This window comes from Bacillus rossius, chromosome 3, assembly GCF_032445375.1.
Source record: "Bacillus rossius redtenbacheri isolate Brsri chromosome 3, Brsri_v3, whole genome shotgun sequence".
In the NCBI taxonomy this organism is placed as follows: Eukaryota; Metazoa; Arthropoda; class Insecta; order Phasmatodea; family Bacillidae; genus Bacillus; species Bacillus rossius.
The window spans coordinates 131,137,545-131,162,975 of NC_086332.1; the positions used below are offsets into that span (position 1 = coordinate 131,137,545).

At 36.1% G+C, this 25,431-nt stretch overlaps 2 protein-coding genes across 4 annotated transcripts in view; one reads left to right on the top strand and one right to left on the bottom strand.

The window, feature by feature from the left end:
* The window catches only part of LOC134531252 (uncharacterized), a 154,980-nt gene that overhangs the window by 57,095 nt on the left and 72,454 nt on the right, over nt 1–25,431 (top strand). The gene's annotated exons all lie outside the window — the stretch shown is intronic.
* Nucleotides 1–25,431, bottom strand: part of LOC134531251 (multidrug resistance-associated protein 1-like) — a 592,793-nt gene that overhangs the window by 22,762 nt on the left and 544,600 nt on the right. Inside the window, exons 27-28 of the mRNA XM_063366941.1 lie at nt 11,151–11,300; nt 9,786–10,111 (exon numbers count right to left, since the gene is read on the bottom strand). Coding sequence (XP_063223011.1) covers nt 9,786–10,111; nt 11,151–11,300 — 476 coding nt within the window. The remainder of the gene's footprint in view (nt 1–9,785; nt 10,112–11,150; nt 11,301–25,431) is intronic.

The window sequence follows — 25,431 nt, forward strand, 5'->3', positions numbered from 1 at the left end:
CAATAGTTTAGGTTTGCGATTCAAAGTGATAAAAAGTATTTAAATACTAATTGAACTCTTATGAGGGTACTGATTGCTTCGTTGTTAATATCACACGGGTGTTTTTTACTTGTATGGGAAAATTAAGAATGATAAGGCATCTAGTGCGTGGCAACAATGTTAATAGACAATAGGAAATAAACTTCTAGCGCCTGCGGCATTGTCAACACACACTTCGTACGTGTACTGCATGTTGCATCTCCAACGCATTTGATTCTAAATTGGACTTTTAGTAAGGATCCCTAATGTTATTGATAATATAGCCTATAGCCTTCCTCGATAAATGTACTATCCAACACTGAAAGAATTTTTCAAATCGGACCAGTGGTTCCTGAGATTAGCGCGTTCAAACAAACAAACAAACAAACAAACAAACAAACTCTTCAGCTTCATAATATTAGTGTATGTGTGTGTGTGTGTGTGTGTGTGTATATATATATCTATATAGCCAGCTAGTATGACGTCACGCCCACCATCTTGGATTACGACATCACAATCGTCATCTTGTTTACGTTTGCTAGAGTGCGCTACCGCCATTTAGTTTAATTTTTATACACACGATGATTGCAACAGTTACAAGATAATTCAAAATTGCGGTGATGTCATCCTAATTGTCAAGGTCATGACCTTGACGGCTTAGAACGGCTTGACGCTAGGAATTTAAGTCACTTTTGGGAATTTTAAAGCCGTTGACAGTTTTGATAACTAAAACGAGAAATTTTCCCTCATAACTGGAATTTTTCCCTCGAAATATGAAATTTTTTGGGAATTTTGACACCAAACATTGCCGCCGAAACGCCAGATCAATAGGTCATTGACCCCATCCTCAATCCACAACATGAAGCCAGGGCTCGGAGCAACCAAACTATAATACTACTACTAACATGTTTAATTATGCCGATCTGAATTCAAGTTATGTAGTTATGAGCTTGCAACCTTGCGTACTTCACTTGCCCTTGACGAATCTGGACAGGTTTAATGTTTGGCCTCTTCACATGGTAATATCTAGCCAAAAAGGATGTTTACATTTTATTTTTGCACACAATTTTTATTGAGAAATTTTTTTTTAGCCGAAAATAGTCATTTAACACTTAATTACTGTCCCGCAAATTTATGGCAATTTAATTTATTATTTTACCTACGTTTTGTAGTTACCAACAGAAGGCTGTGTATGTGTATGTAATTGTTTAAACTTATTTGTAAACGTGTATAAATTAATAAACGTGTATAAATTATTAATTTATAACAAAAATTATTTATGTTTTTAAGTGTTCTTAAATTTTTTAAATCAAATATAACCTAAAATCGTTTTTCAAAATGGTGACGTTTTCAACTGGAAGTACGTGAGAAGTACACAGATTTATTTTTGACTTGCGTACTTGAATATACTTCACTTTCAGTTATGCAGCCCTTGTGATATCACTTCCAGGGACAAGTACGTATAGTATTATGTACTTCAGGCAAATACGGACACGGCCTTACAAACTTCAATTTATCTATAAGAATTAATTTAAATTTAATAGAGTTTAAAATTGATTTTATGAAACACGAAAGCTATTATAAGTTTAAATCCACTGCGGAAACACTTGCTAAGGCAGTATTTTTTTGTGGTTCTCTGGAAGTTTATTTTTTGGTTGTTTCTGGATCGATAATGAAGTTTTTTTTTCATGTTGTTCCGATATATAAAATGGATACAAAGATAAAAATACAAGGAACAGGATGAATCTTAACGATTTAAATAGTTTTCGGTAGTGAATGAGGTGGTTTATTCATTAAAATACTTAGTGTTCATTTTTTTTTGTTTAAGTTGGATTTGTTTATAACTCTAAAAATTAATGCAGCAACTAATAGAGTGACTATAAAAATTGCTGTTCGTATGCAATTGTATTGGCATGAATTTGCTAGCCTTTAAATCATTGAAATGAAAGTTATCTTTCTTTTTATATAGTTAGGTAGATTTCGGAGAAAGACTTCCTATTGTAGCAGTTACCACTGTGTGACTTCCGGAAAATTTCTACAAAGTTTTTCGTTACATAGTTTAGTGTCCCCAAAATCATTATCTCAAAACATTATATATGCATATACATAACATACATACATTTTTATGAACACGACAACTACGTAATTTTGCACAAAATATTTCCAAATTTATGAATAGAAAAAAAATGAGAAATCTTGGTTGAGTTTGTTAATGGAAAATATCTGACCAATGGGGCAGAAATGCGGAAGGTTTATTTTTTTAAATAGGACAATTGCTATAACCCCCGCATCCGTATGAAGAGTTATTATATATCTCGTTTAATTTATACCAAAAACCTTTTGTAAAAATAACTGCAAGGTATAATAAAAATGGCTCAGAGGACAAAAAAATTTCTTAACTTCCTTAGCAGGCACGCCATCAAATCAGTTCAAATTGTTTGTAAACTTTAGATATGTTCTAAAAAATGTTTATAAAACGATTTTTGATAAGTCTAAACATTGTTGCAGGGAGTTCAAACAATTAGAATTGAAAAACAAACAAAAATTATAACATTCTTACCACATAAAATAAAAAATATATTCTTATTTTCTGCAAACTTAATAAATAGTATCTACAACTTTAGTCTGAAATAATACTTTATACAACCAACCAATACTGTAAGGGATTGTAAAAAAAAAAGTAGCTAAAGAATAGAACATTTCTTAACTACCATTCACTACCAAATATGATATAATTTATCGAAAATCTTCTAAATAGTATCTAAAACGTTTCTCTGAAAACAAACTTTCGTACATTTGAGTTTTTTTTTTTTTTTTAAAAAGGAATTATGTTGGCGTCATCTGCAAAGCTAATGAGATACACATTTTTACTGATTCTTCCGCAACATTCACGTATTCAATAATATGATTGGACAAAGCTTTCTTGGGCAACCCCGATATTTGTTGTTTGGATATCAGAATTGACAATGTGGACCTAATCATTCAGGCTGAGCAGAATTGGTACTATATGCTTTATGTCATTAAGATAAACCTGAAATAATTTGTGTGTTTTTTAACTATTCCCAGTTAAAATAATGTTTTTATTCAACATTATTTTTTGATAATTCGTGTCAAATCATGTTATATGCTTTACATAAAATTCCTATTGATTCATCATCAATTGCCTGTATCGGTATCTTTTATTTAAAAAATCAGCAAAAGCTGTTTCAGTGCTTCTAGCTGTTGTAAATTTGATAGTATTTGGTAATTTTCATACATATAATTTTAACACTTTGTTCAAATATTATTGCAAAACAAGACATAATTGCTATCAGACATTAATTTTATATATTTGATTTATTACCTTACTTATGCAGAGAAATAGTTATTGCAATTTGAAGATATTATGGAAAGATTCCAGTAGTAAAATATGAGTTTATTATAGGAAATAAAGGAACGTATATACCATTAGAAAACCAACCAACTATAAAAAAAAATAATTATAAAAATTAAAAATACTTTACTACACATAAATCACAAATTACAATAATTACAATAACATTCAAAATATTGCGTGACCTGATACACAGCGGACCATGGGGCGAAAGAGGACGCGTTTTGCTGTAAAAAGTAAAATAAAGAAAATACATTTATGCGGTTTTGAAACCAAATAATTCAAATGTGTAAGTAAACACTGCACGCTTGTAAGCGCACAACTGCTACGTTGGTATGACAGTTTTGCTAGCACTTCTTTCAGATTTACTTAGTTTTAATACGTATAATATATTTAGAGTGTATATTATATAATAGGTCACGTTTGATTCACGCAATATTACTATTGTCATACACAAAATAAATCTTGTCTGATAGAGAATAAAAGGTTTACAATTAAAGTTCTACAGAGTTTCGTTAAATCATATCTGTGGAATATTAGGATATAGATGTTTCATTGCTCAATATAGTTCGAAGGAAATGGAAGAGTTTTCATCAATTGGCTTTTCTATCTTCAAAACACAACGACTTACTGTCACCGAAACCAGTTTTGAAGTCGAACGTTTAAAATAAATTTTATTTCCTACGGGCAAACTCTAAACTCATCGTGCCTGACGTCTAGCGGCGTAAAGCTGAACTAACACATCATTCGTCCATTTCACGAGCTACACGCGTCCGTTACATGACAAGTTTTAAACTAAAATTATTTAAATTCAGTTTCAGTTTTGCCCTACAGGAATTGTAAAGGATACTCAATTTGATTTGTATGTAAAATAAAGACAGTGTACAGTTCTTATAAATATGAAATACTTCGTTTTAAAAATTTCTTAATTACAATTTAGTAACAAATAATTTTTTGAAAAAATTTTTCTACCACAATTGCAAAAATCAAAACGATTTTATAATGCTGTAATTTACATTTTTTTTACCGACAGTGCTATTCGTGGGCTAAATAATTTCCCTCGTGCCTGCAAAACTATGGATCTTGGCCTTAACTGCTTTTGGCTCTTGATATGGGCTGTAATTTTGTGTCACGCCATGCTGCCAGTTGCGTTTAACTGTGGTTTGTATTGCCACTTTGATGATATTTTATTTGCTTCCTTGTAATGTTAACTTCCTTTCATGCCACACCGATATAGGTTGTTTTGCTTGCCACGTAATTATTCTTGTTTATTTTTATTGTTTGTCTCATTGCCCTGTAATTTTAACTTGTCCTTTTGTGCAAGCCTATATCATGTTTGGGCTGAATGTATGCCACCAGCCTACTGCACCGAACCACCTCGTAAGGTCATGACACGTCATGTTTCTAGTCTCAGAAGTTTTTGTAATCACTGTACTACAGTAAAACCTTTTTGTTGCGACCCCATTTATTGCGACCACCTCTCTATTACAACCCGATTCCCAGGAACCGTGAAAAAATTGCCGAAAATCCGAAGAAAATCAGACAGAAAATAAGTTTCTTGTGGTGAGTACAGCAGAATCCGCTGATGCGACCCCTCACGGTTTCCGGAAAAACTGACTTATAAACGGAATGGTCGCAATAGAGAATTCGGGCCAATTTTTACCCCACCCCAAATATATCCAAACATAAAATACTCACGCTAAAAGAATTCGCGTCACGCGAGTTCGGCTATGCTAGCCCGCTGGTTATTATTTTCGTTCAAAACGTGGCGAAGGAACATGTGTGGATCAGGTAGAAAACATTCGGCTATAAACGAAATTAAATAAGAACAATGCTATCCTGAAATGCTGTTACATGTTTTTGGAGTAGATAATCACAGCGACAGACCGACAGGATGCGCTCCCGCCCTTGTCGTCAGCGATGTTTATTTTAACAGCTCAAGCAATTATCTTTTCCACGGCCCTTCGCAGCGTAAAAAAAAGAAGAAAAAAACACGTTGGAATGCAGACGGAAAAGTAACTACAATATGCAGTAAAATAAACATATTTACGGCCCTGCTAAATTTTTATATTCAATAAAATTCGAGATATTAGTGATTTTTCAGCAGAAACTGCTGTGTGACTAATAAACAAGTTGTAACATAATAACTTAAACTTATAAAGTATTTATTAACGGCGAAGGACAGTCGTATAAGCCCATAAAAATATTTATTTTACCGAGAATGGACTGTACAACTAGGCTTTTGTCGCACACGGTGTGGGAGGGAATGCGTTGAAATGTTAGTGGGTTGGGGGTGGTGATGGGGGGGGGGGGGGGTGTTTTTACATGGTTTGTGGCTCTGGGAGGGATGAGCCTTGAAGAATTAGCAGGGGATGGAGAGGTAAGCGTCGCGTCACGTATGCAGCCTGGCCGGACGAGTTTCTTATGCTCTCGCAGAAGCTACCACAGTGGTTTTTCGTGCGGGCGGGTAAGATAACATGACAGCTGAGACGGCTTTTCGTGCGATAATGGACGCGCCGAGCTCGGCTAGACACTGCCGCGTGGATAGCCTAGAGGGGTGGTATCTAATTTTAGCCGTCTTTTGTATGCCTGCCTGCTTACAGTACAGCTCCCGCCAAGATAAACGTGAACACATAGCGCCCAACAAAGTGTAACAGACTTGTTTTTCAGCCGATTTTACTCAAATTTTTGACTTTCTCTGCTTAAATTTTTCACGGTTTCTCAAAAAACGGTCGTATAAACGGAATGGACGTATCAGAGGGGGTCGCATCGGCGGGATTCTACTGTAGCGTGTTACTGCGTTTCTCTTGCCGAGTGCTGTACAGCCGTAGGCAGCGCATATCTAAAAATAGAAACCACTTCCTGTCGACCGCTGTCAGCGCTTGACAACCCCCATTCCACGTCCCTTTGCCGGCAGGGTGCAGATAAAGGTTTTTGTGGCAACGTGTTTACGTTTAGCTTTTTGCGAGTGTCTAGTGTGGTACGCAGTTAAGGCAAAGCTACCTGCTGGATTTCTCTTGGTTTTGATTACTATCAGTTCACAATACACAGCGACCGACTGGATGCATGCCTGCCTCGACTCATTTTAACTGCCGCAGCGATGTTTATTTTGACAGCTCAAGCAATTATCTTTTCCCGTGGGTTGATGAAAAAGGTCGCTTCACCCAGCATAAAAAAAAAAAAAAGGCTACGCCACTTATTCCCCACGCAGGAAACACTGGCTGCCGTCTGTCTCCCCCGCATTTATCTTTCTTCTAACTTTCCACGTCTCGCCTCTCGCGCGAGCAATAACGAAGCGACCACACATTTGGCAGTTTTATGCTTTGTTTGGTGACAGCAGTTTGATTTTATTCGGTATATTTCTTTTCATAGGACCCTTTCTATTAAAATACATTTATATTTAAGTTTGAAAGCTTGTAATTTCCTTGCCAGAGATGACTGAACTCGAACTTGGTGTGAAAAGTGACATATTTTGACCTCTCCCTCACCGCTTTAGTACCCCATTCATAATAGTCCAATTTTACGGGAGAAGGGAGGGTGAAATGAGCATTTTCTCACTGAAGGTTTTTCAAAGGAAGCGAAGTTGGGGTGTTATAAGGGAGGACACTAGATGGTTTGTGTGTCTGGGAGGGACGAGTTAGCCTTGAAGAATGTTCCCGGGGGGAGGGAGGGGTGAGCTTATGCGTCATGAAGCCGCTGCCGCCAGCCAGACGGGCGAGCTTCGTGTGCGCCCACTCGCGTTGCAGACCTACAGCTGCCATATTTTTACAGGAAATGTCCCATTATTTTTTTGTTATTCTTACATGAACATTATTGGAAGTATTAAAACCGACACAAAAATATGCTGTGTGTTAAAATTAATAGATTTTAATGATCTTTCATTTCTTTTTTTTTCTTTTCTGATTTTCACATTTTGGTCAAAATGTCCAATTTTTTGACGGTTCCCGAGAATGTATTCGTAAAATCACTGCTTCGTTAAATCCGGTGTTTGTGACATCGGGGTTCTAGTGTATTTAACTATGGCAAGCAGAAAACGTACATGTAAACTAACCAGTAAAAATAAACTGTCTTTTGACATATTTTCTTTAGAGGTGGCCTGTAGGGCGACGGACTTGTCATGAAGGTTGAAGTGGGTTTAAAGCAAAGCCGTCTAGCATTGTGAGTGACAGCATCCTGCCATTGTACGGCTGGTTTCTTAGCGAGTAGCGGTTTGGGAAGAGGGGGGAGGGGGGGGAGGGGGTTCAAATGAACTGAAAATTTCGGAAAACATCTATTACGACCCCCCCTCTATTTCGACCCTATTCCTGGGAACCGTGAGGGGTCGTTTCAGAGAGGTTTGACTGTATTATGGCATTTGTAGACCCTATAATTCTATGTAACTTATTGTTCACCCTGTTTTTTTTTTTTTATTATTGATGGGAATTGCCCGCATAGCCTTGCAATTCTTGTTGCACTTAATATGTGCAGTCAGGTCTTGGTTTCACTACACGTGTCTTTGTACTGTGTACGTGCCTGTACATTTTGATAGTGATAAAACACTTGTGTGATAGATAAATTTGGCTGAGCATTTAATGCTCATTGGATATACTATCGTAAACTGATTCCCTCGTAGCATGGAAATTTAGTATTTGTAAATGTATTTTGTCACGGCGTTTATGTCCCGGCTTTTCATTTTTAACTACGTTGATATGTACCTGATATGTCTATACTCAATCATTTGTTAAAGCGTTTGTCATCAGCTATAAGTAGGGGTATGCACTTTTCGTGTTTATTTGTTCACAGAATTTGAGGTTATTTTTCTGGAAAATCTGTGTTATTTTTCTCTGAAAGGGAGGTTATTTTGACTACCAAAATGGATAACAGTAATACCAATTTCATATCTCAAGTGTTGTGAAAATTGTTTAAACACTCAATACACAGCAAATACTAAGTACTTAATATTAAAAAAGATGACATTTAAAGAGGTATACTTAAAATTGAATGTACAGTATTTGGAGATGTATGAAGTCATTTCTCAATTCTTATTTAAATACTTACTGTACTCACTGAATTGTTCACATCAAACCATTGGCAAACTGCTTACTGTAACTTACTGCTTCAAAATTATTACAACACTTAATCAACACAGCAAACAATATTTATAATGAAAGTTAACTTAAAATAGATGAATATCAATTAAAAACAACACCGTAAATAGGCTACGCTCACTAAGTTATTGAACTTTCTGTTGTCCGTTTCTTTTGTTTTTCACTGCCAATATGCTTCGCACACGAGTCTTTGCGGTCCCATGTCACAGACACATTACAAAAACAACAGAAAATGGTTTTTTTCATCCCTTGCATACAAATCGTGTTGTGGAAACTCTCCGGCCCATTGTTTGGCAGTCACTACAGGTTTCAGCATTTTTGTCAACAAAAGTAATTACGGTAAATTAATGCATTTTTGCTAAAAATATTTATTACTTCGGATAAGTATGTAGGCCTACGCCACAAAGTATTCGAGCACAACACACACGCCACGCAAGTGTTTACAAGTTTGTCGTATTCAACCACGCGCGGGCACGGCTTTGTTTTGTTGTGACTTCGTGCGAGTGTGCGTGAGCGTGACTGCTGTGTGAGCTCAGCGAGTAACGTGTTGTGTAGTGTAGCTACTGCGTATTTGTTTGATGTTTTGTGTACAAGTGTATCAAACCATACTCACGTCTTTGCGTACATCGTTCAAGTTATTCAAAACATTCAATTTCGCCTCTGTACATGTTTACACCGTTTTTCTTACATTAATACTAAAAACATCGTCACATGTTCGCGTGTGAGAGGAAGCATTGCATCGTACTCTAGTTGAATTATGGCGGCCGTGTTGATTTGCTAATTCTGCACTAGGTTAGGCCTACGTTACGGATTTCGTCAGAAGTACGTATTTTTAGCATAGTTTAGTCAAATAGTTATGGATATCGGGTTTATTTGTTTTCAAACGTTATGATTCGCGTAAAAATAGTATCCTATAATGTGGATATCGGGTTTATTCGTTTTAAACTGTTAAAATTCACGTAAAAATGATTTTATTGCAAACTCGTGATTATTCGCTTTAAAATGTCAAAATTCACGTAAAAAATTGTTTTATCGCAAATGCGAATTTTGCATACCCCTAGCTATAAGATACTGGCCTGTTTACTGGCACGCTTGTTGAACTTTGTTAATAATTTTTTATACGAATAAAATGATATCCATGTTCATACCTTGAAAACACTTTAGCTCTCTGCCACTTCCCCTGCCCCATACTTTTCGGGAATTTGGGTTCAAGCAGGCTGCATCAGTCAGGTTCTGGCCACATGCACTCCCTGCGATGCACAACCCCACCCAGGTGAATGCTGTTGCATCACAGTGGCTGCACCCACCTGAGGTTCTCTCCGCCCTCGGACACCTCGTGGCTCAAGCCCGTCGGCAGCCCCTTCACGAACGCCCGGAGGTGAGCGTGCTCCAATGCGGCCCACAGGGCGTCGTCAGACACCCTTTCGAAGGGGTCCAGGTTCTTGCGCAGAGTCCCGGAGAACAGCACCGGGTCCTGCGGTATGATGGTGATGCGCGAGCGCAAAGTGTGCAGCCCCAGCGTCGCGATGTCGACATCGTCTATCAGGATGGCTCCCCCGGCCGCCTCGATGATGCGGAACAGCGCCAGCGTGAGGGAGGACTTGCCGGCTCCGGTGCGGCCCACGATTCCCACCTGCCGTTACCACCACGTCCACATCCTTCACCGTGTTGCATTCCAATACCACAAACAAGCACACTACTACTGTCATCGTACTGTCATCACTGCACTTGCATTATCTGCTTTAGGAGAAACCCCCCACACCATCACACAAGAGTTTAGGCATTTTGATGCTTATATACACATGGTGTAGTGTAGTGCAGCCTCCCATAAAACTACTATCTTTGGTACAGCGCCCTATCACTATTGTTATGATGAAAAAAGACTCAACATGTACAACCTTAATGGTTCTATGGTAACAGAAGCAAAGGTACAAGCAAATGTAACGGGTGAACTCACTGTGGCTTAGGATTACAGACAGGTGCTGGAAAAATAATCGTAAGAGAAGACAGCACAACCTTCATTGGAAAATCAACAAATTTGTACATGACTCAACTATAAAACAACACACACACATACACACACTTTATCTCTCTGTCTCTTTCTCTCTCTCTCTCTCACTCTCTCTTTTTGAGTGTCATATATGTATTTGAATGGTGACTCAAAGAGTTTAATGTCATCTGGCTATTACGTTTGTCCGGATGCAGTAGGTAAGTGTTAGCTGTTAGCAAAGTGGTTAGAGCTCCTTAATGGTCACAAGTTCGAGTCACAGCTGGGTATCAGATTTTTCTCTTGTAGAAAATTCCTTTCCCAGGTCCAGGACTGGTTGTGTGATGTCCCTTCACCTGCACATTGCGAGAGGCAATGATGAACCATCGCAGAATCACCCTGCCATGAAAACTCCAAGTGCATTGCAATGGCATTACCAGATGTTACCATGATAGGACATGAGTATTAGTGCAGCACTAATATTTTTTTTGCTATAAAAGAATTTAAACCAGAACAGAAAACAGAGGTTCTTGATGTAAAACCGAACCGGCCAATAAAAACCAAAACTGCACAACCCTAGTAACAACCTAGGAAATTTGCCAATTTAATTCATAGAACAAACAAAATGATACTATCAAATATTTTTTTGTTCCATGTATGATGATTGTTAAGTGGGTTAACTTACCTTTTCCCCTCCCTGAATGGTGAAGTTTATCCCCTTCAGTACGAGCGGCAGTCCCTCTCGGTACCTTAACTGGTAGTTGCGGAACTCCACCTTGCCGCCGGTTGGCCAATCCGAAGTTACCTGCTCATTTGGTTTCTCCCATGCAGGTTCCTATCAGAAAAAAGAAATATCAGTATTATGATGCACAATGCAAAGATTATTACACTTTTCTCTGTTTAGAGTAACCTAAATCAAAAATTAAGGAACCACTTCCTAATGGAATATAAAAAAAATACCTAGCTATTATGTGAAGCTTCTTATATTGTAGATTGATAATAACTACTTGAAACTTATATTCTTTGATTCAAAACTATTACATTTTAACAGAAAATTAATAAAGTGAAATCTCTGTACAATGTACCTGGAAAAACATACAGTAATAATATTTTAAAAAATTATTATACATAACATATAACAAACATAAACAAAATAAACATTAAATTTAAAACAACTTTTTTGGTCCTAAAAATACATACGGATACTTGAAAGTGAAAAATTCATAAAATAAAGTGAGATACTTTAAAATGACATTCCCCTGTAAATTCATAAAGATACTTCAATATTATAAATTTTGGTTTAAAATAAGGGAAACTAATACTTTCAGGTCTGCTGCAACATTTTAATTGTCTTACAAATTATAATTTACTTTTAGATCTGTAAAGAATAGAGTAATTTGTAATTTATTAATAAAGTATTATAAAGAATTTTGGATTTAAAGAACATATAATTATTTAGCACATTTTATGTTTTTGCTATAGTTGTAAAACTATGACAAAGTACATGAGCAGAAGAAAAAAAACAGCAATATAAACAATAATGCTTTGACAAAGAAACTCAATAGATGCTTTCTTGAATGGTATGGCCAGTCAAAACATTTTCATTTGAGCCAATCATGTTCATGCGCTTCATTATTCACAACATGGGTTAGCACTCTTCGATAGTCCCTAGTAGATGAAACACAGCTGTCTTTTATCATGTTGGACTCACATCCAAATGTGAGAATACCCTTTTCTTTGGATTCATGCTGATTATCAATACACTACGTTTATCTGCAAAAACGGTGGGCTCATTCCTTGAACACATCAAACCTAAACCCAATATTTATGATGTTATTTATTTCACACATATTTGAAGTTTCACTTACAAATACAAAATGGTTAACACACAAACCCTGAAGTGAATACATTTCCATGCTAAAAAAAATTACATTCGGTCATTGATACTTAAGCCATAAATTTACTTTCAACTGATGTATAGTGTGTGACATGCTCTCTGCTAAAAATATTTTAACTAATTTGCGTAATATTTTATTGTTCATAATTAATTTGTTATCACATTTCTTTTCTTTGCATAGGCATTAAAGTATTTTGATTGTGCTAAAATAAAAAGTAATTAATCATTTTTAATTTTGGTTATGTTTTACATATATATAGTAATACGTATTTTATAAATTATTCTATTGTTCTATAGGTTTGTTTTTGGCTCTTAACACACGCATCACTTGGTTTGGATAAACTTAAAAGTTCCATAAGATTTGAATGAGAGAAAGACAGCAATGGTACACTTTGGCACCCTGAAGTATTTTTTTTTGGTTGTGTATCTAAGAAAAATGTCGCTGGAAAACCTATCAGTGCATGACAGTACAGCAATACCTGAGAAGCTTCGCTAGGCGCTTTTCAGCCACCCAATCAGAACTATCAATGATGTGGTGTGACGTGAATTGCCAGACTTGCAGAGAACAATTTTCGGTAACACACCTTCCATATATGGTTAAGTATCTGGTTCTGGGTTGTGATTGGCCAGGCTGACCACGGGGTTGTCTCCCTTTGTTTCTAACTCTGTAAAGGAAGGTAACTGTGTGGTGCAAGCGAGTTGTTGCTCGATTGTCTCAGTGTGCGGCTGTGTCGTCGGCAACTCATGAATTTCTGATGAGAATTGCTTAAGAGACAATGTAATGCCTGCTGGTCTAGGCTAGGCCGAGTTTCAACAGTTTTGTTTGTTAGTTGTAATTTCAGAATGAATTTAATCAGAAATTTGACTCCGGGCATCAGCCCAGAAAGACTCTCCCCCCCCCCCTGCCCACCCCAACCACAGGATAATTATGCGGGATAACGTACCTAGTTAAGTAATCGTAACTATGGGACTTCATTTTTTTATATCGAGCGGCATGAAGCTAATCAACTGGAAGTGTTATTGGTAACTTTGTCTTTCTTTGAAAAAAAAAAAAATTTTCAATTAACAAATTTTGATCAAAAGACTAAACTGTCATTGGGACCACATGTATGTTGAGTTTTTTTTGAAGAAAAAAAATAAACATAGGAAGTTTAAACTTTTATTTTTCAAAATAAAAACTTTTCCAAATAACTAAATTTGGTTAACAGAAGTAATTTGAAAATAATATTAAAGTTCTTGCATACAAAAATCAGGTTTTCAAGTAATTTGTTACTATTTTGGGTTGTTGTGTCGGGCCAACCAGGAATGTAACAAGTGGTGTTAAGCCTCTTGAATACATTAAACCCCCTCAATGTTTGTGAATTTAATATATATATATATATATATATATATATATATATATATATATATATATATAAATTTTCATTTTTTTTGTTACTATAGCTTTTAAAGAAATATTTTAGCATGTATTTAGCACTTAAAGTAATAATTTCTTTACAAACTTTTAGTTGTAAGCAAATATCACATTCAGGTCTCAAAGTAATTTACCTTCCCTAAAATAGTGTAAAAAGGAACTTTTTAGTTTACAAACGTGACTAAAAAGTGACAACCATTTGCAAAAGGGTTAAAAAAATAAATAAAAAAAGTTAACATAAATAATGAACAAATAGTTCTCCTAAAAAAAACTAATAACGCTACAAATTGATATTTATATATATATATATGTATGTGTATATATTGTGCGTGTATATAAAAAGAATAACCAAGCTCTGAAACAAAATGGTAACAATAAAGTCTTATTATTAAACTTATTTTTTGTACATAAGTTCATGTTGTATTATTTTTGCTGAGATAATTATAATGCTGTTACACAAATATTTTTGCAGCATTATAATCAAAGTTCAGTTAAAAACACTAGAGAAAATTTTAGTCATAAATACACTACATTTAAAAAATAACCGCTGAACCTTTATTAGTAGAAAGAAATTATGTCTGAAAAAAATTGTCTGTTTTAAGCAGTCATAGCAACATTCTAATCTAATGACATTTCAAAATTGAGTAGATTAATTCCACAGTTTCCTTAAACAACACTGACATTATTTCTCAATATTTTGGATGAATAAAGGATAATAATTCCAAAAAACCACAAGTACGTATGTATTAAGTTACCATACAGTTGTCATTTTAATGTAATTGGTATTATTCTGAATCATGTATCCAAGTTTGTTCCTTGATCTTGATGTCATGATTCGGTATGATTGATCCTGTGGTATATGATGCTTGCTGTTTTAATTTAGTACGTTGAAAGATCCTGGACATAACAAAAATATTATAATACAAACAATGTTAGGAAGTAAAAAAATTTCATTTTCAGATTATTATTTGATTTAATAATGCTATTGTAATTCATTGTTACATCACAATTTTTGTTATATTCAGGATTCTTCGATTTACTAAATTAAAACAAGCATAAGTTCTTCTGAGCAACTGCCTTTTTTTTTTTTTAATATTACACTTGCATCTTAAAATAATTTGTTTGCAGCACTTTTTCTTTCTTCTTCCTCTTATCTAAAACACTTAACCTTCTCTTCATCAGTTAAAATATAGATGCTCTTTCTTTTATCAAGTTTCTCTATTTTATTTCCTCTTCTTAAGCCTCTAATTCACCTTAGCCATAAATAATAACCGAGTGAATAGCATATCATGAAATCAAGCAATTATTTAAATAACACAAGCATGTATCAAGTATCTTCATGAGTATCATTACAATAATTATAATAAAATTCTCTTTAAAAGCAAATTTGGATTTATAACTACACAAAAGAACACATTCACTATTCTATAATAGCAAAAAAATTACAAAAAAAATCACACATAACAAATGACAACAGTTATTTAAATAGTAGACACATGGTTATGGTCTCCACTTGACATTTATTGCCAAATGAACTTTTTATTGAAGATAATAGACTAAACAAAATATTTTTTTTTAAATTAGCTTTACATTTATGTAGTACATGCAGCATTTTGGGACTGGCAAAAATTGAGAAAAGTAACTTCAATCAATATTTAGTGACCAAAAAGGATTTTTTAAAAAGAAAGTAAGAGACTTTCAATGAAAAAAGTGACCTACTTTGATACCTGCACATTATTTCCTCATTTTGATAATATTTAACAAAACAAAATCTTAGACCAAAATGTCAATAAACAAGTGTTGTGGAGAAATCTTTCCAAGTTTATTGTAATTGCAGTTAATTTAATTAGGGTCACATAATAATAATAATAATACTAATACTAATAATTTAAGTTAAAAAAAAAAAAATACGCTGAATTTTGGGCTACAGCTGCCAGGGATTTGTTTAATGAATTTCCATTGTGCTGAACAGAAATTATGTGTATGAAACAAATAAAATAATTTAACAAAATTATTGTTGCTTTATTTTTGGTCATGAATTTGATGATCATCAGAATCATCAGAAAGAACATCCACGTCTATTACTGAACAATTTTCTGCATTTACACATTCCCGGTCACTTCTGTCGAGGTAGACAGCTGAGGCTCACTAGAGCCTCGTTCGGGGGCTTATTTCTCTCGGCTACTTTTTGCTTCATTTGATACCTATGACACTTCTCTGCATTTTTAATTGCTTCTGCTCAGGCAATTTTGCTTGTTTTCTTTCTTTGCTCCAACATAACTTGTTTTTGCTAAGGCATTTTGCCATTAATGGCTCCAATATCAAAGTTAGTAACTTTATAGTTATTCCACCGAACTAACACTACTCACTTCTCACTTGCAAGCAAATTAAAGTTTAAATCACGCAAATTGGTGTATTACTTTCGGAGTTGCAGTTTTCACGGACTTCAATTTGATGCTCCCCACCAATGCTGATTGGGTCATCATTGCAAATGTTAACCGGGTGAGTTGTACACAATGACCACAAGCAAAGTCTGCTCTACAAAGATATATTTACTTCAACTCTGTAGCTTTCATAGTTAATGAGTTTTAAATGGTGTCGAATCCTCAGATGACATGACGCCCAACCCAAAATTAAAGACATACAGGAAATTCATGTCAAAAATATTGTTTTAGTCAATACCCAGCTGCGCTCTGCTAGCGAAATTTAATTTTATGTTTGTATACGTATAATTTCAGCAAGTAATTTATATTTGGATAACAAACTGTTGATAGCAGGGCTAAGCAAATTTATTCTTTTAAAACATTTTTAGTATCTGACTGACCATTGTGAAGTTCATATGTAAATAAGCCATCATTTAGAACTGCAATTGATTTATCATTGATATACTCAGTTTTGTAAAAACAAAAACCTCCAGAATATTTACAAGACCAGCTACTTAATGATAGTATTGAATAATGAAATAGATCAGCATGTGCTGTATGTGAGAAAATTGTATTGAACTGTTTCTTTAAAGAAGATTCAACAGCGATTATAACTATCGCAAATAGCTAACATTGGTGCAACGTAATAATACTTTTAAAAGGAATACTGAAAAGTGACAGTTGATTTGTAATTTGGTGTGAATTATCAAATCAAGAGACACACCCTCATGTATTCAAGAATTTTAACAACGTACAAAGTATCGCACCCTCATGTATTCAAGAATTTTAACAACGTACAAAGTATCGCAGAGAGTTCTGAGCATCAGTTATGACTCCCTAGTTCCAGTGCGACCTCTGGTGAACCAAAATTTTTAGATATTTTGATGATTACTGTTCTGGACTGCAGAAGAGAGTTCAAATTCCATTGCTACTGTCTTGACGAAAGATAAAATCGAAAGAGGACGACGACTGATATATTTCAATCTGTGCATACATTATGCATGTTATTCCAATGGTATGTGTGTTCTTATTTGTTAAATAAAGTGTTTATTGTGTAGATTGGACATATTAGAATCTAAATTTAGGGCTTACTCTGCTAATATTTGATATTTACAACTTAATTTAACTTATAAATATTTTATTATTATTGTAAATTAACGTAACTTCACTTTCTATAGTTTTGTGCAACTTTCTATTCTTTTCGTATATGAATTATAACTTTAAATAATTTCAGAGGAAACCTGTTTGTTAAAAAAATCTCGAATAAATGTTCATATTTATTTATTAGCCTTAGCAATATTAACTTTATTTGATTTCTGAAGTCATATGATATTAAAAGATTGTACACCTAATGTTTTGACGTCGCCCCAAGTGCTCCTCCCAGTCGCTTAGACCGTTGTTGCACGTGCGTGGAAGAGTGTTGATAAAGGGGGGAATTGAAGGAAAGGAAAGAGGTGTGGGGAGCGGGATTGTCGTATCGCCAGTATCGCAGGAGTGGCGAGTGTTGCTGCGGGCGGCTGGAGACGCGTGCTCGCAGACGCAACACGGCGAGGAACTTCTCAGGTTCGTCATCTCGTTCCACTGCGGTACTCTCCGGGCCAGCGACACACCTGCGCTAGGCTTGATCCCCCGGGCCACCTACCACCCATCTGAGCTGCCGGGATTTCTACCCCCACCGACGGGATCACACACACACATATTCACTTTTAAATATAACAATTGGGATGCTAGAATCTGTAACATTGCTAAACGCATGTTTCAGTATGTAGAAGAATATTTGTTTTAAATAATGTAAATTTAAAACATGAAAGTTCATTGTCACACCTGGTAAGATTTTTTGTTTGGAATCATTGATGTATGGGAAATTATATATATATATATTCAGATAACCTGGATTCTACATTACTAGTTTATTTAATAGTTGACCTTAATTTTGATAAATAGTTGGTAAAATATACTGCTTTGATCTACTGGTGCCTTGGGATAACTCAATTACATGTATTTTGAGATATTGAGTAAAGTTAACCTATTATACGAAACATAAACATTTGTTTGCACTGTAAATGAAAATGTGCACATAAACATAGTTCATACCCATTAATTTTCTTCAGAGCCAAAATGATTACAATGTTATCATTAAAACATTAAAAGAGTAACAACAATAAGAACATCTCCCAAAGCATCATATAACCACCTTTAAGTTATCAATGTTATGAAGATGTACTGCTAAATGAAACACTAGATATGATTTGGTTTGGTTTGTGAGTGTAGTTTCTTAGCTTTCATTTGGTCACAAGAAGTTGGTTTAGCACATTGTGGCATTACTTTAATCCAGAAAATGCCTTGGATCTTTGTGCTCAGACACAAGTATTATGGTATCATCATCATACTCAAATACAATAATGTTAATAACCTATAAAACTTGTAAATGTATTTCACAGGATGAACAAAATTACATATTGTGGTGATATTGGTTTTAACCTTTTAACCTCTTAGCAACCTCTTAGCAACCTCTTTGCATGAACATTGTTTAACCTTCAATATTACCTCTTATTCAAATCTATGTAGTAATTCATGTAAATATCTAAGTCATGTTTTGTGCTTAATAAAGCCTTAGTTTCTGAAGATAAGGTTTATTATGTCAATTTATTAAGCACATTCTATCAAGAAACATTTAATACAAACAATGGACAAGTATTTCAAGCCCGAGAGATTTGAAGCAGATCACACAACTGGGAAAAGCTCCTCACAATGGAATCACTGGAAGAAAACATTCGAAGTCTTCACAGCATCAATCAAGGCTTCTGAAACTGATAAGCTGTTACTACTCTACAATCATGTGAGTCACAGTATATACGAACTTATTAGCGAATGTACTTCTTATGCGTCTGCAATCGAAAAGCTAGATTCACTCTTTATTAAACCTAAGAATGAAATATTTTCAAGGCATAAACTAATGAGCCGACACCAGCAACCTGATGAAAATGTAAATCAATTCTTACAATCTTTGCGTCTCCTTAGCTCTGACTGCGAGTTCAAAGATGTTAAAGCAGCGGCTTATAGGGACGAATACATTAGAGATGCATTTATAAAAGGTCTCTCATCGAACAGTATCCGACAACGTTTGTTAGAAAACGCAACTCTTTGCCTGGATGAAGCATTTGCAAAAGCACGATCATTAGAATCAGCTCATATAATTTCTGAATCCTATATTCCTAGCCAGACACCTTTAGCCTCAACTGAGCCGGTTCAGCAACCAAATTCTCCTGTAACCACAGCCAGCAGTAGTCAGAAATGTTTCTTCTGTGGGTTCCCTCGTCATCCTCGTTCATCCTGTCCAGCGCGAGAAGCTACGTGCAAACTCTGTGGTAAGAAAGGCCATTATGCAAAAGTCTGTAGGTCAATTAAGCCCAAAGATCGTACTGCCGCCTTACCTGACTCTCCTCAAGACACAGATGACTTCTCAACTATTGCTTGCCTTCCTGCTAAGTCTCTGGTTTTCCCTACTAACCAATCTAATCGTAATCGTAAGACCAAACCAACATCTTTCAAAACATCAGCTGCTTCTCCAACTAGCCTTTCCAAAACCATTGTCAAACTGAAAGTAAATGGTTTTCCAGCTGAAGGGCTAATAGACACGGGGAGTTCGGAGAGTTACATAAATGATGGTTTTGTCTCCAAACATAAATTAAAACAATATCCTACGTCATCTGAAGTAGCTATGGCATCGTCCTCTTTGGCCATGCCTATAAAAGCTTATTGTTCCGTAGATTTACAAATCTCAGACAATATATACAGAAAAACAAAGCTTAACGTTCTAAACAACTGTTGCGCAGATGTTATATTAGGGCACAATATCTTTAAGCAGCATTCCACTCTGTCGATAGTTTTTGGTGGTAATAAACCTGAACTGCAAATCAGTAGCTTAGCATGTGCCAAAGTCGGTCCGGCCACCCTCTTCGAACACTTAACACCAAATTGTAGACCTATCGCGATCAAGTCCAGACGACACTCGAACGAAGACGAAAAATACATTCAATCCCACATAGAAAAACTTCTCTCTGACTGTGTCATTGAAGAAAGCAACTCACCCTGGAGGGCGCAGATACTAGTCGTGAGTGGAACACATAGAAAACGTATGGTCGTCGACTATTCTCAGACTATAAACCGATACACGATGTTAGACACTTACCCAATCCCTTCCATAGAGAAAATAGTTTCCGATGTAGCTAAATATAATATCCACAGCACAATAGATCTTCGAGGCAGCAGGAAAACTCTGGCAATTCAAACGTATACCAATGGGCGTCACCAATGGAGTGTCTGCGTTCCAGAGGAAGATGGACGAGATCAAGACCAAAGAAAGACTACAAGGAGTTGACATCTACTTGGACGATGTGACGGTGAGCGGAAAAGACCAATCTGAACACGACTCCAATCTACGAAAATTTTTAGACGTCTGCAAGAAATATAATTTAACCATTAATCAAGAAAAATCCCATTTCAATTTTAAGTCTCTTAAGTTCCTCGGTTATCTCATCGAAAACAATATACTCAAACCAGATCCCGACAGACTTAAGCCACTGATTGATTTCCATATCCCTAGGAACAAAGCATCCTTGCAACGAGCACTAGGGATGTTCGCTTATTATTCTAAATGGATTCCAAAATTTTCAGATAAAATACGTAGATTAGTGAACTGTAAAGTATTTCCTATGGCCCCTGAACTAATCCAAGACTTCAACAATTTACGGAACTGCATAGTTAAATCCTTCGTCGTTAACGTAGAGGCAGACATCCCATTCTGCGTCGAAACAGATGCCTCTGACGTCGCCATCGCCGCCACTATGACTCAAAACAAGAGACCAGTAGCCTTCTTCTCGAGAACCCTCACTAAGAGCGAACAACACCATTCAGCTGTCGAGAAGGAAGCTTATGCGATCATTGAAGCCCTTCGGAAGTGGAGGCATTACTTGATAGGAAGAAAGTTTCAACTTATAACCGACCAGAAGTCTATTTCTTACATGTTTAACATTCGGCATCCTGGTAAAATCAAGAACGAAAAATTTACAAGATGGCGGTTAGAACTTGCTCCTTACAACTATGACATCATCTACAGACCGGGGAAGGAGAACGTGGCGGCTGACGCTCTCTCTAGGACTTGCGGCTCGCTCCATACCTTCGACAGACTTGTCCACTACCACAAGGCTTTGTGTCACCCAGGGATCACCCGGATGGCTCACTGGGTGAAGAATCAGAACCTTCCCTACTCCATCGACGAGATACGCCGAGTCACGTCTTCCTGCAGAACATGCTCCGAAATCAAACCTCGCTTTCACAACAAGCGGAGCACCCTCATCAAGGCCACCGCACCCTTCGAACGGCTCAGCGTTGATTTTAAGGGACCATTACCATCCAACACTCCTCGGAAATATCTGTTAATGGTAGTCGACGAGTACTCCAGGTTCCCTTTTGCCATCCCTTGCAACGACCTATCCTCCACAACCGTCATTCAAGCACTAAATCAGATCTTTACACTCTTCGGATATCCTTCATACATTCACACAGACAGAGGCACATCCTTTATATCCAGAGAACTTCAATCATTCCTACATTCCAATGGAGTTGCTACTAGTCGTACTACACCATACAATCCATGTGGAAATGGCCAAGTAGAACGTTACAATGGGATAATATGGAGAACTGTATCGCTGGCGCTGAAAACGAAGGGACTCGTGATAATGCAGTGGGAGAAGGTGTTACCTGAAGCGTTGCACTCCATCTGCACACTGCTCTGTACTGCTACTAACGCTACACCCCACGAACGTATGTTCTACCATAAGAGAAGGGCCAGTTCTGGAGTTACTCTTCCTTCGTGGCTTACTACACCAGGGAAAATTCTAATGAAGAATCACGTCCGTCAGAGTAAATATGATCCCCTGGTGCAAGAAGTAACTCTGCTTGAGGCGAACCCTGACTATGCTCTGGTTCAACTTCCAGATGGTAAGGAGACAACAGTCAACCTCAGGCATCTCGCTCCTGCAGGGGATATTGTCAACAATGAATCTAACTTAGAAGACGTGAATTTTCCAAACCTCGCTGATGATCCTAATCAACACACTGAAGCATCTGAAGACACCCAGCTGAACCTCACTCCAGAAGATTCACCTGCGAAGAACATGAATGATCAAGACCTACCTCAAGTGAACCCAATTCGGACTCCACCCAGATCTCCTCCCAGACCTCAACCTCCACTCCGGAGATCTTCCCGCACCACTAGACCTTCTGAATATCTCAAGTACTATGTCCTTAAATGAAGAGGGGGCGAATGTGGTGATATTGGTTTTAACCTCTTAGCATGAACATTGTTTAACCTTCAATATTACCTCTTATTCAAATCTATGTATTAATTCATGTAAATATCTAAGTCATGTTTTGTGCTTAATAAAGCCTTAGTTTCTGAAGATAAGGTTTATTATGTCACATATGTTAGACTAGACTACATACTTTTCTTGAGCTATATATAATTATGTGATGCGCCAAATGACAACAAGACACTAGCCGATGTAAACATCCTAAAATGTGTTGTTAATTTTTAGGTCTGTACTAGAATAAGTAGCTTAAAAATGAAGTTTCAAAAGGTGAATGAACATATGGAAAACATAATTGCATTTCTGGTACAGAATACAAACCATACTAAAAAATGACATTAAAATTCTTATATTAACTAATAACATTTAACTGATTAAAAAAATATCAAAATAAATACATAACACAAAAAAAAAAGGTACAAAAATTACCAGTAATAAATACTGAAAAAGGATTTAATGTACAAATTTTGCATAATAATGTGAAAAATTTTTTTTAAAAATTCTATACACTAATCCCCCACTTAGCATGACTAATGTGTTTCTAAAAATGTTTGTGTTATTTAAAATTGTGAATTATGAAGCATTAGTTTCCATAAATAGCAATACTAATTTATTTAATGTGTTCCAAAATTTTTTAGGAAAATATACTTTACGTAATATAAATGCATAGAATAACAATTCATAAGATAAATATGTCACTGCGTAACAGGATATACGTGGTTATGTACTTTATCGTCAGTTGGCTGGTTGACTTGCCCGCCCGGGTGTGACCTTCAACTCATGTCGCGTACCTTTCCAAACCATCCTTTACTGACAGAAAAACCTATATAATTTTAATTTTTCAATAATTGAAGTGCTTATTCGTGTTTTACCGCTTGGTTTACACCAATCCTGTCAAGCCAATGATTATTTTTTTCATAGCAACATTCATTTAACAACCTTTTCCATGTGAATTATCTGTTCATTTCTGTTCTGGTATCTAACGTCAAATATATTCCAGCTAGTACAACCAATAGCATCAGACTTATATAAACTTTTGATAGAGTCCTTAATTTGTACGATTGTGCGCACAGTTAACTGGCTTAAAACTAAAGTGTGACCAACATAAATGTGGCCTTCATGACAATCTGCACGCTGTAATACTTCTAGTTTAATCTCAAATACTTGAACACGATGCATTAAGCTCTCACTTGGAAGCCATGATGCCACTATGATTCCAACTGCAGGTGATTACGCATGTACAATTACCGGCAGATGAATGGGCGACGTTGCTTTTGTTTGTGCAAATTCCCTGCCACTGGCTAGACTGAGTTCATGGTCCAGTTTGTGGCCAGGCGACAACGGTACGACACGGCAGCATACGGACGTAAAAACATTTGGCCTTTGCACTCCATAACTGCAACTTAACTTGCCATAGCTGATGTTTGTACAACAGCCGATAGCGTAGTCAGACCTGCGCGCGCATCTCTTCCCACCTTGTTTGGCTAACTGTATCCCACGGCACTTCTGTTGTTTACAGAAGTTGAAACAGACATTGTGGCGTCATGCCTGACTTTTTTTGCCTGTGGAGATTTCGCGCTAACTGACATGTACAGACATGCTATTCAAGACTGGGGCAGTAAAATTAACATCGCCCTAAATGAATTCGTGCAATCTGAAGACATGCTAAATGAGGGCTTGGTGTATACAAAAACAAGAAAAGAAACACATGTTCAATAACACAAACATGCCATAAAAACAAATAAAAACACACACGGAAGAAAGGGGGAGTGCAGTGTGAGAGCATTTGCAGGTGCATGCGTGTTTGATAGAGACAGAGAGAGACAAACACAAAAAAGACAGGAGAGAGAAAAGCACACACGGAAAGACATACAGAGAGACACACACTGAAAATGGACAGAGAGACTCAGAAAGTGTGCTAACTGATTGTGAATATATGTGTATTCATGCATGTGCCCATACATGTGTGTGCATGTGCATGTGTGTCTGCAATTGCATGTGATTGACTGTGCATGTGCACTTGTGCATGTGCACTTGTGCATGTATGCTTTTTTTAATTATTCATGCAAATTAAATGACTTAGGACAACATTTGTTTGTAAACTTCAAAATATTTTCAAACCCATTAGTTTTCAAAATATTATAAACACATTTATACCAAATTTTCTCTCAAATTTGCACTTTCATAAATGTCTCTCTAATTTGTTTTAAACAAGCAATGTCTGTTTTGCCATAAATTAATACAGTATTAATTAATTTTGATATACCATCGTGGTATATTGATTTTGTTTTGACAAACGATTTATGAGCTGTTGCACCTACCTCATGAAAGTTTTTTTTTTTAAAGCAAAATAGTGCCTGTGTTTTTTGTAGTAGTCAATAGTCCTATACATTTTTTTCCTGCCACCAGAATGCAAGTGTGAGAACATGAAACAAAATAAATAATTGTTTTTCAAATTTAAAATAAAAGCAAGTGTGACAGGATTTTTGTAGTTAAAGGAAAATCAAGATGAACTTAACAATAAATCTGAGACTTCAGACTAGATAAAAAAATCTTATCTGATTAAAGTTTCAGAAAAAATCGTTATGAAATTAATGCATTTCTGACTCACTAGATAATTCTATACATACTAATTAAGGTAATAGATTAATGAAAACAAAATAAGCTAGTTTTAATTCCTGTGGATAACATAGTTTGAAACAGTAAATATTGTTAGTAACGCGAGAGACCAGACCGCGGCCCTGCCAGGCTACAGGCATCATGCGCATATCACGTGGCTGCCATTGACGTAACCAGGGTGTCTACAAAACCAGCTCTACAAAATTCCCTGACTTTTCCCTGTTTTCCAGACCTAAATTTGT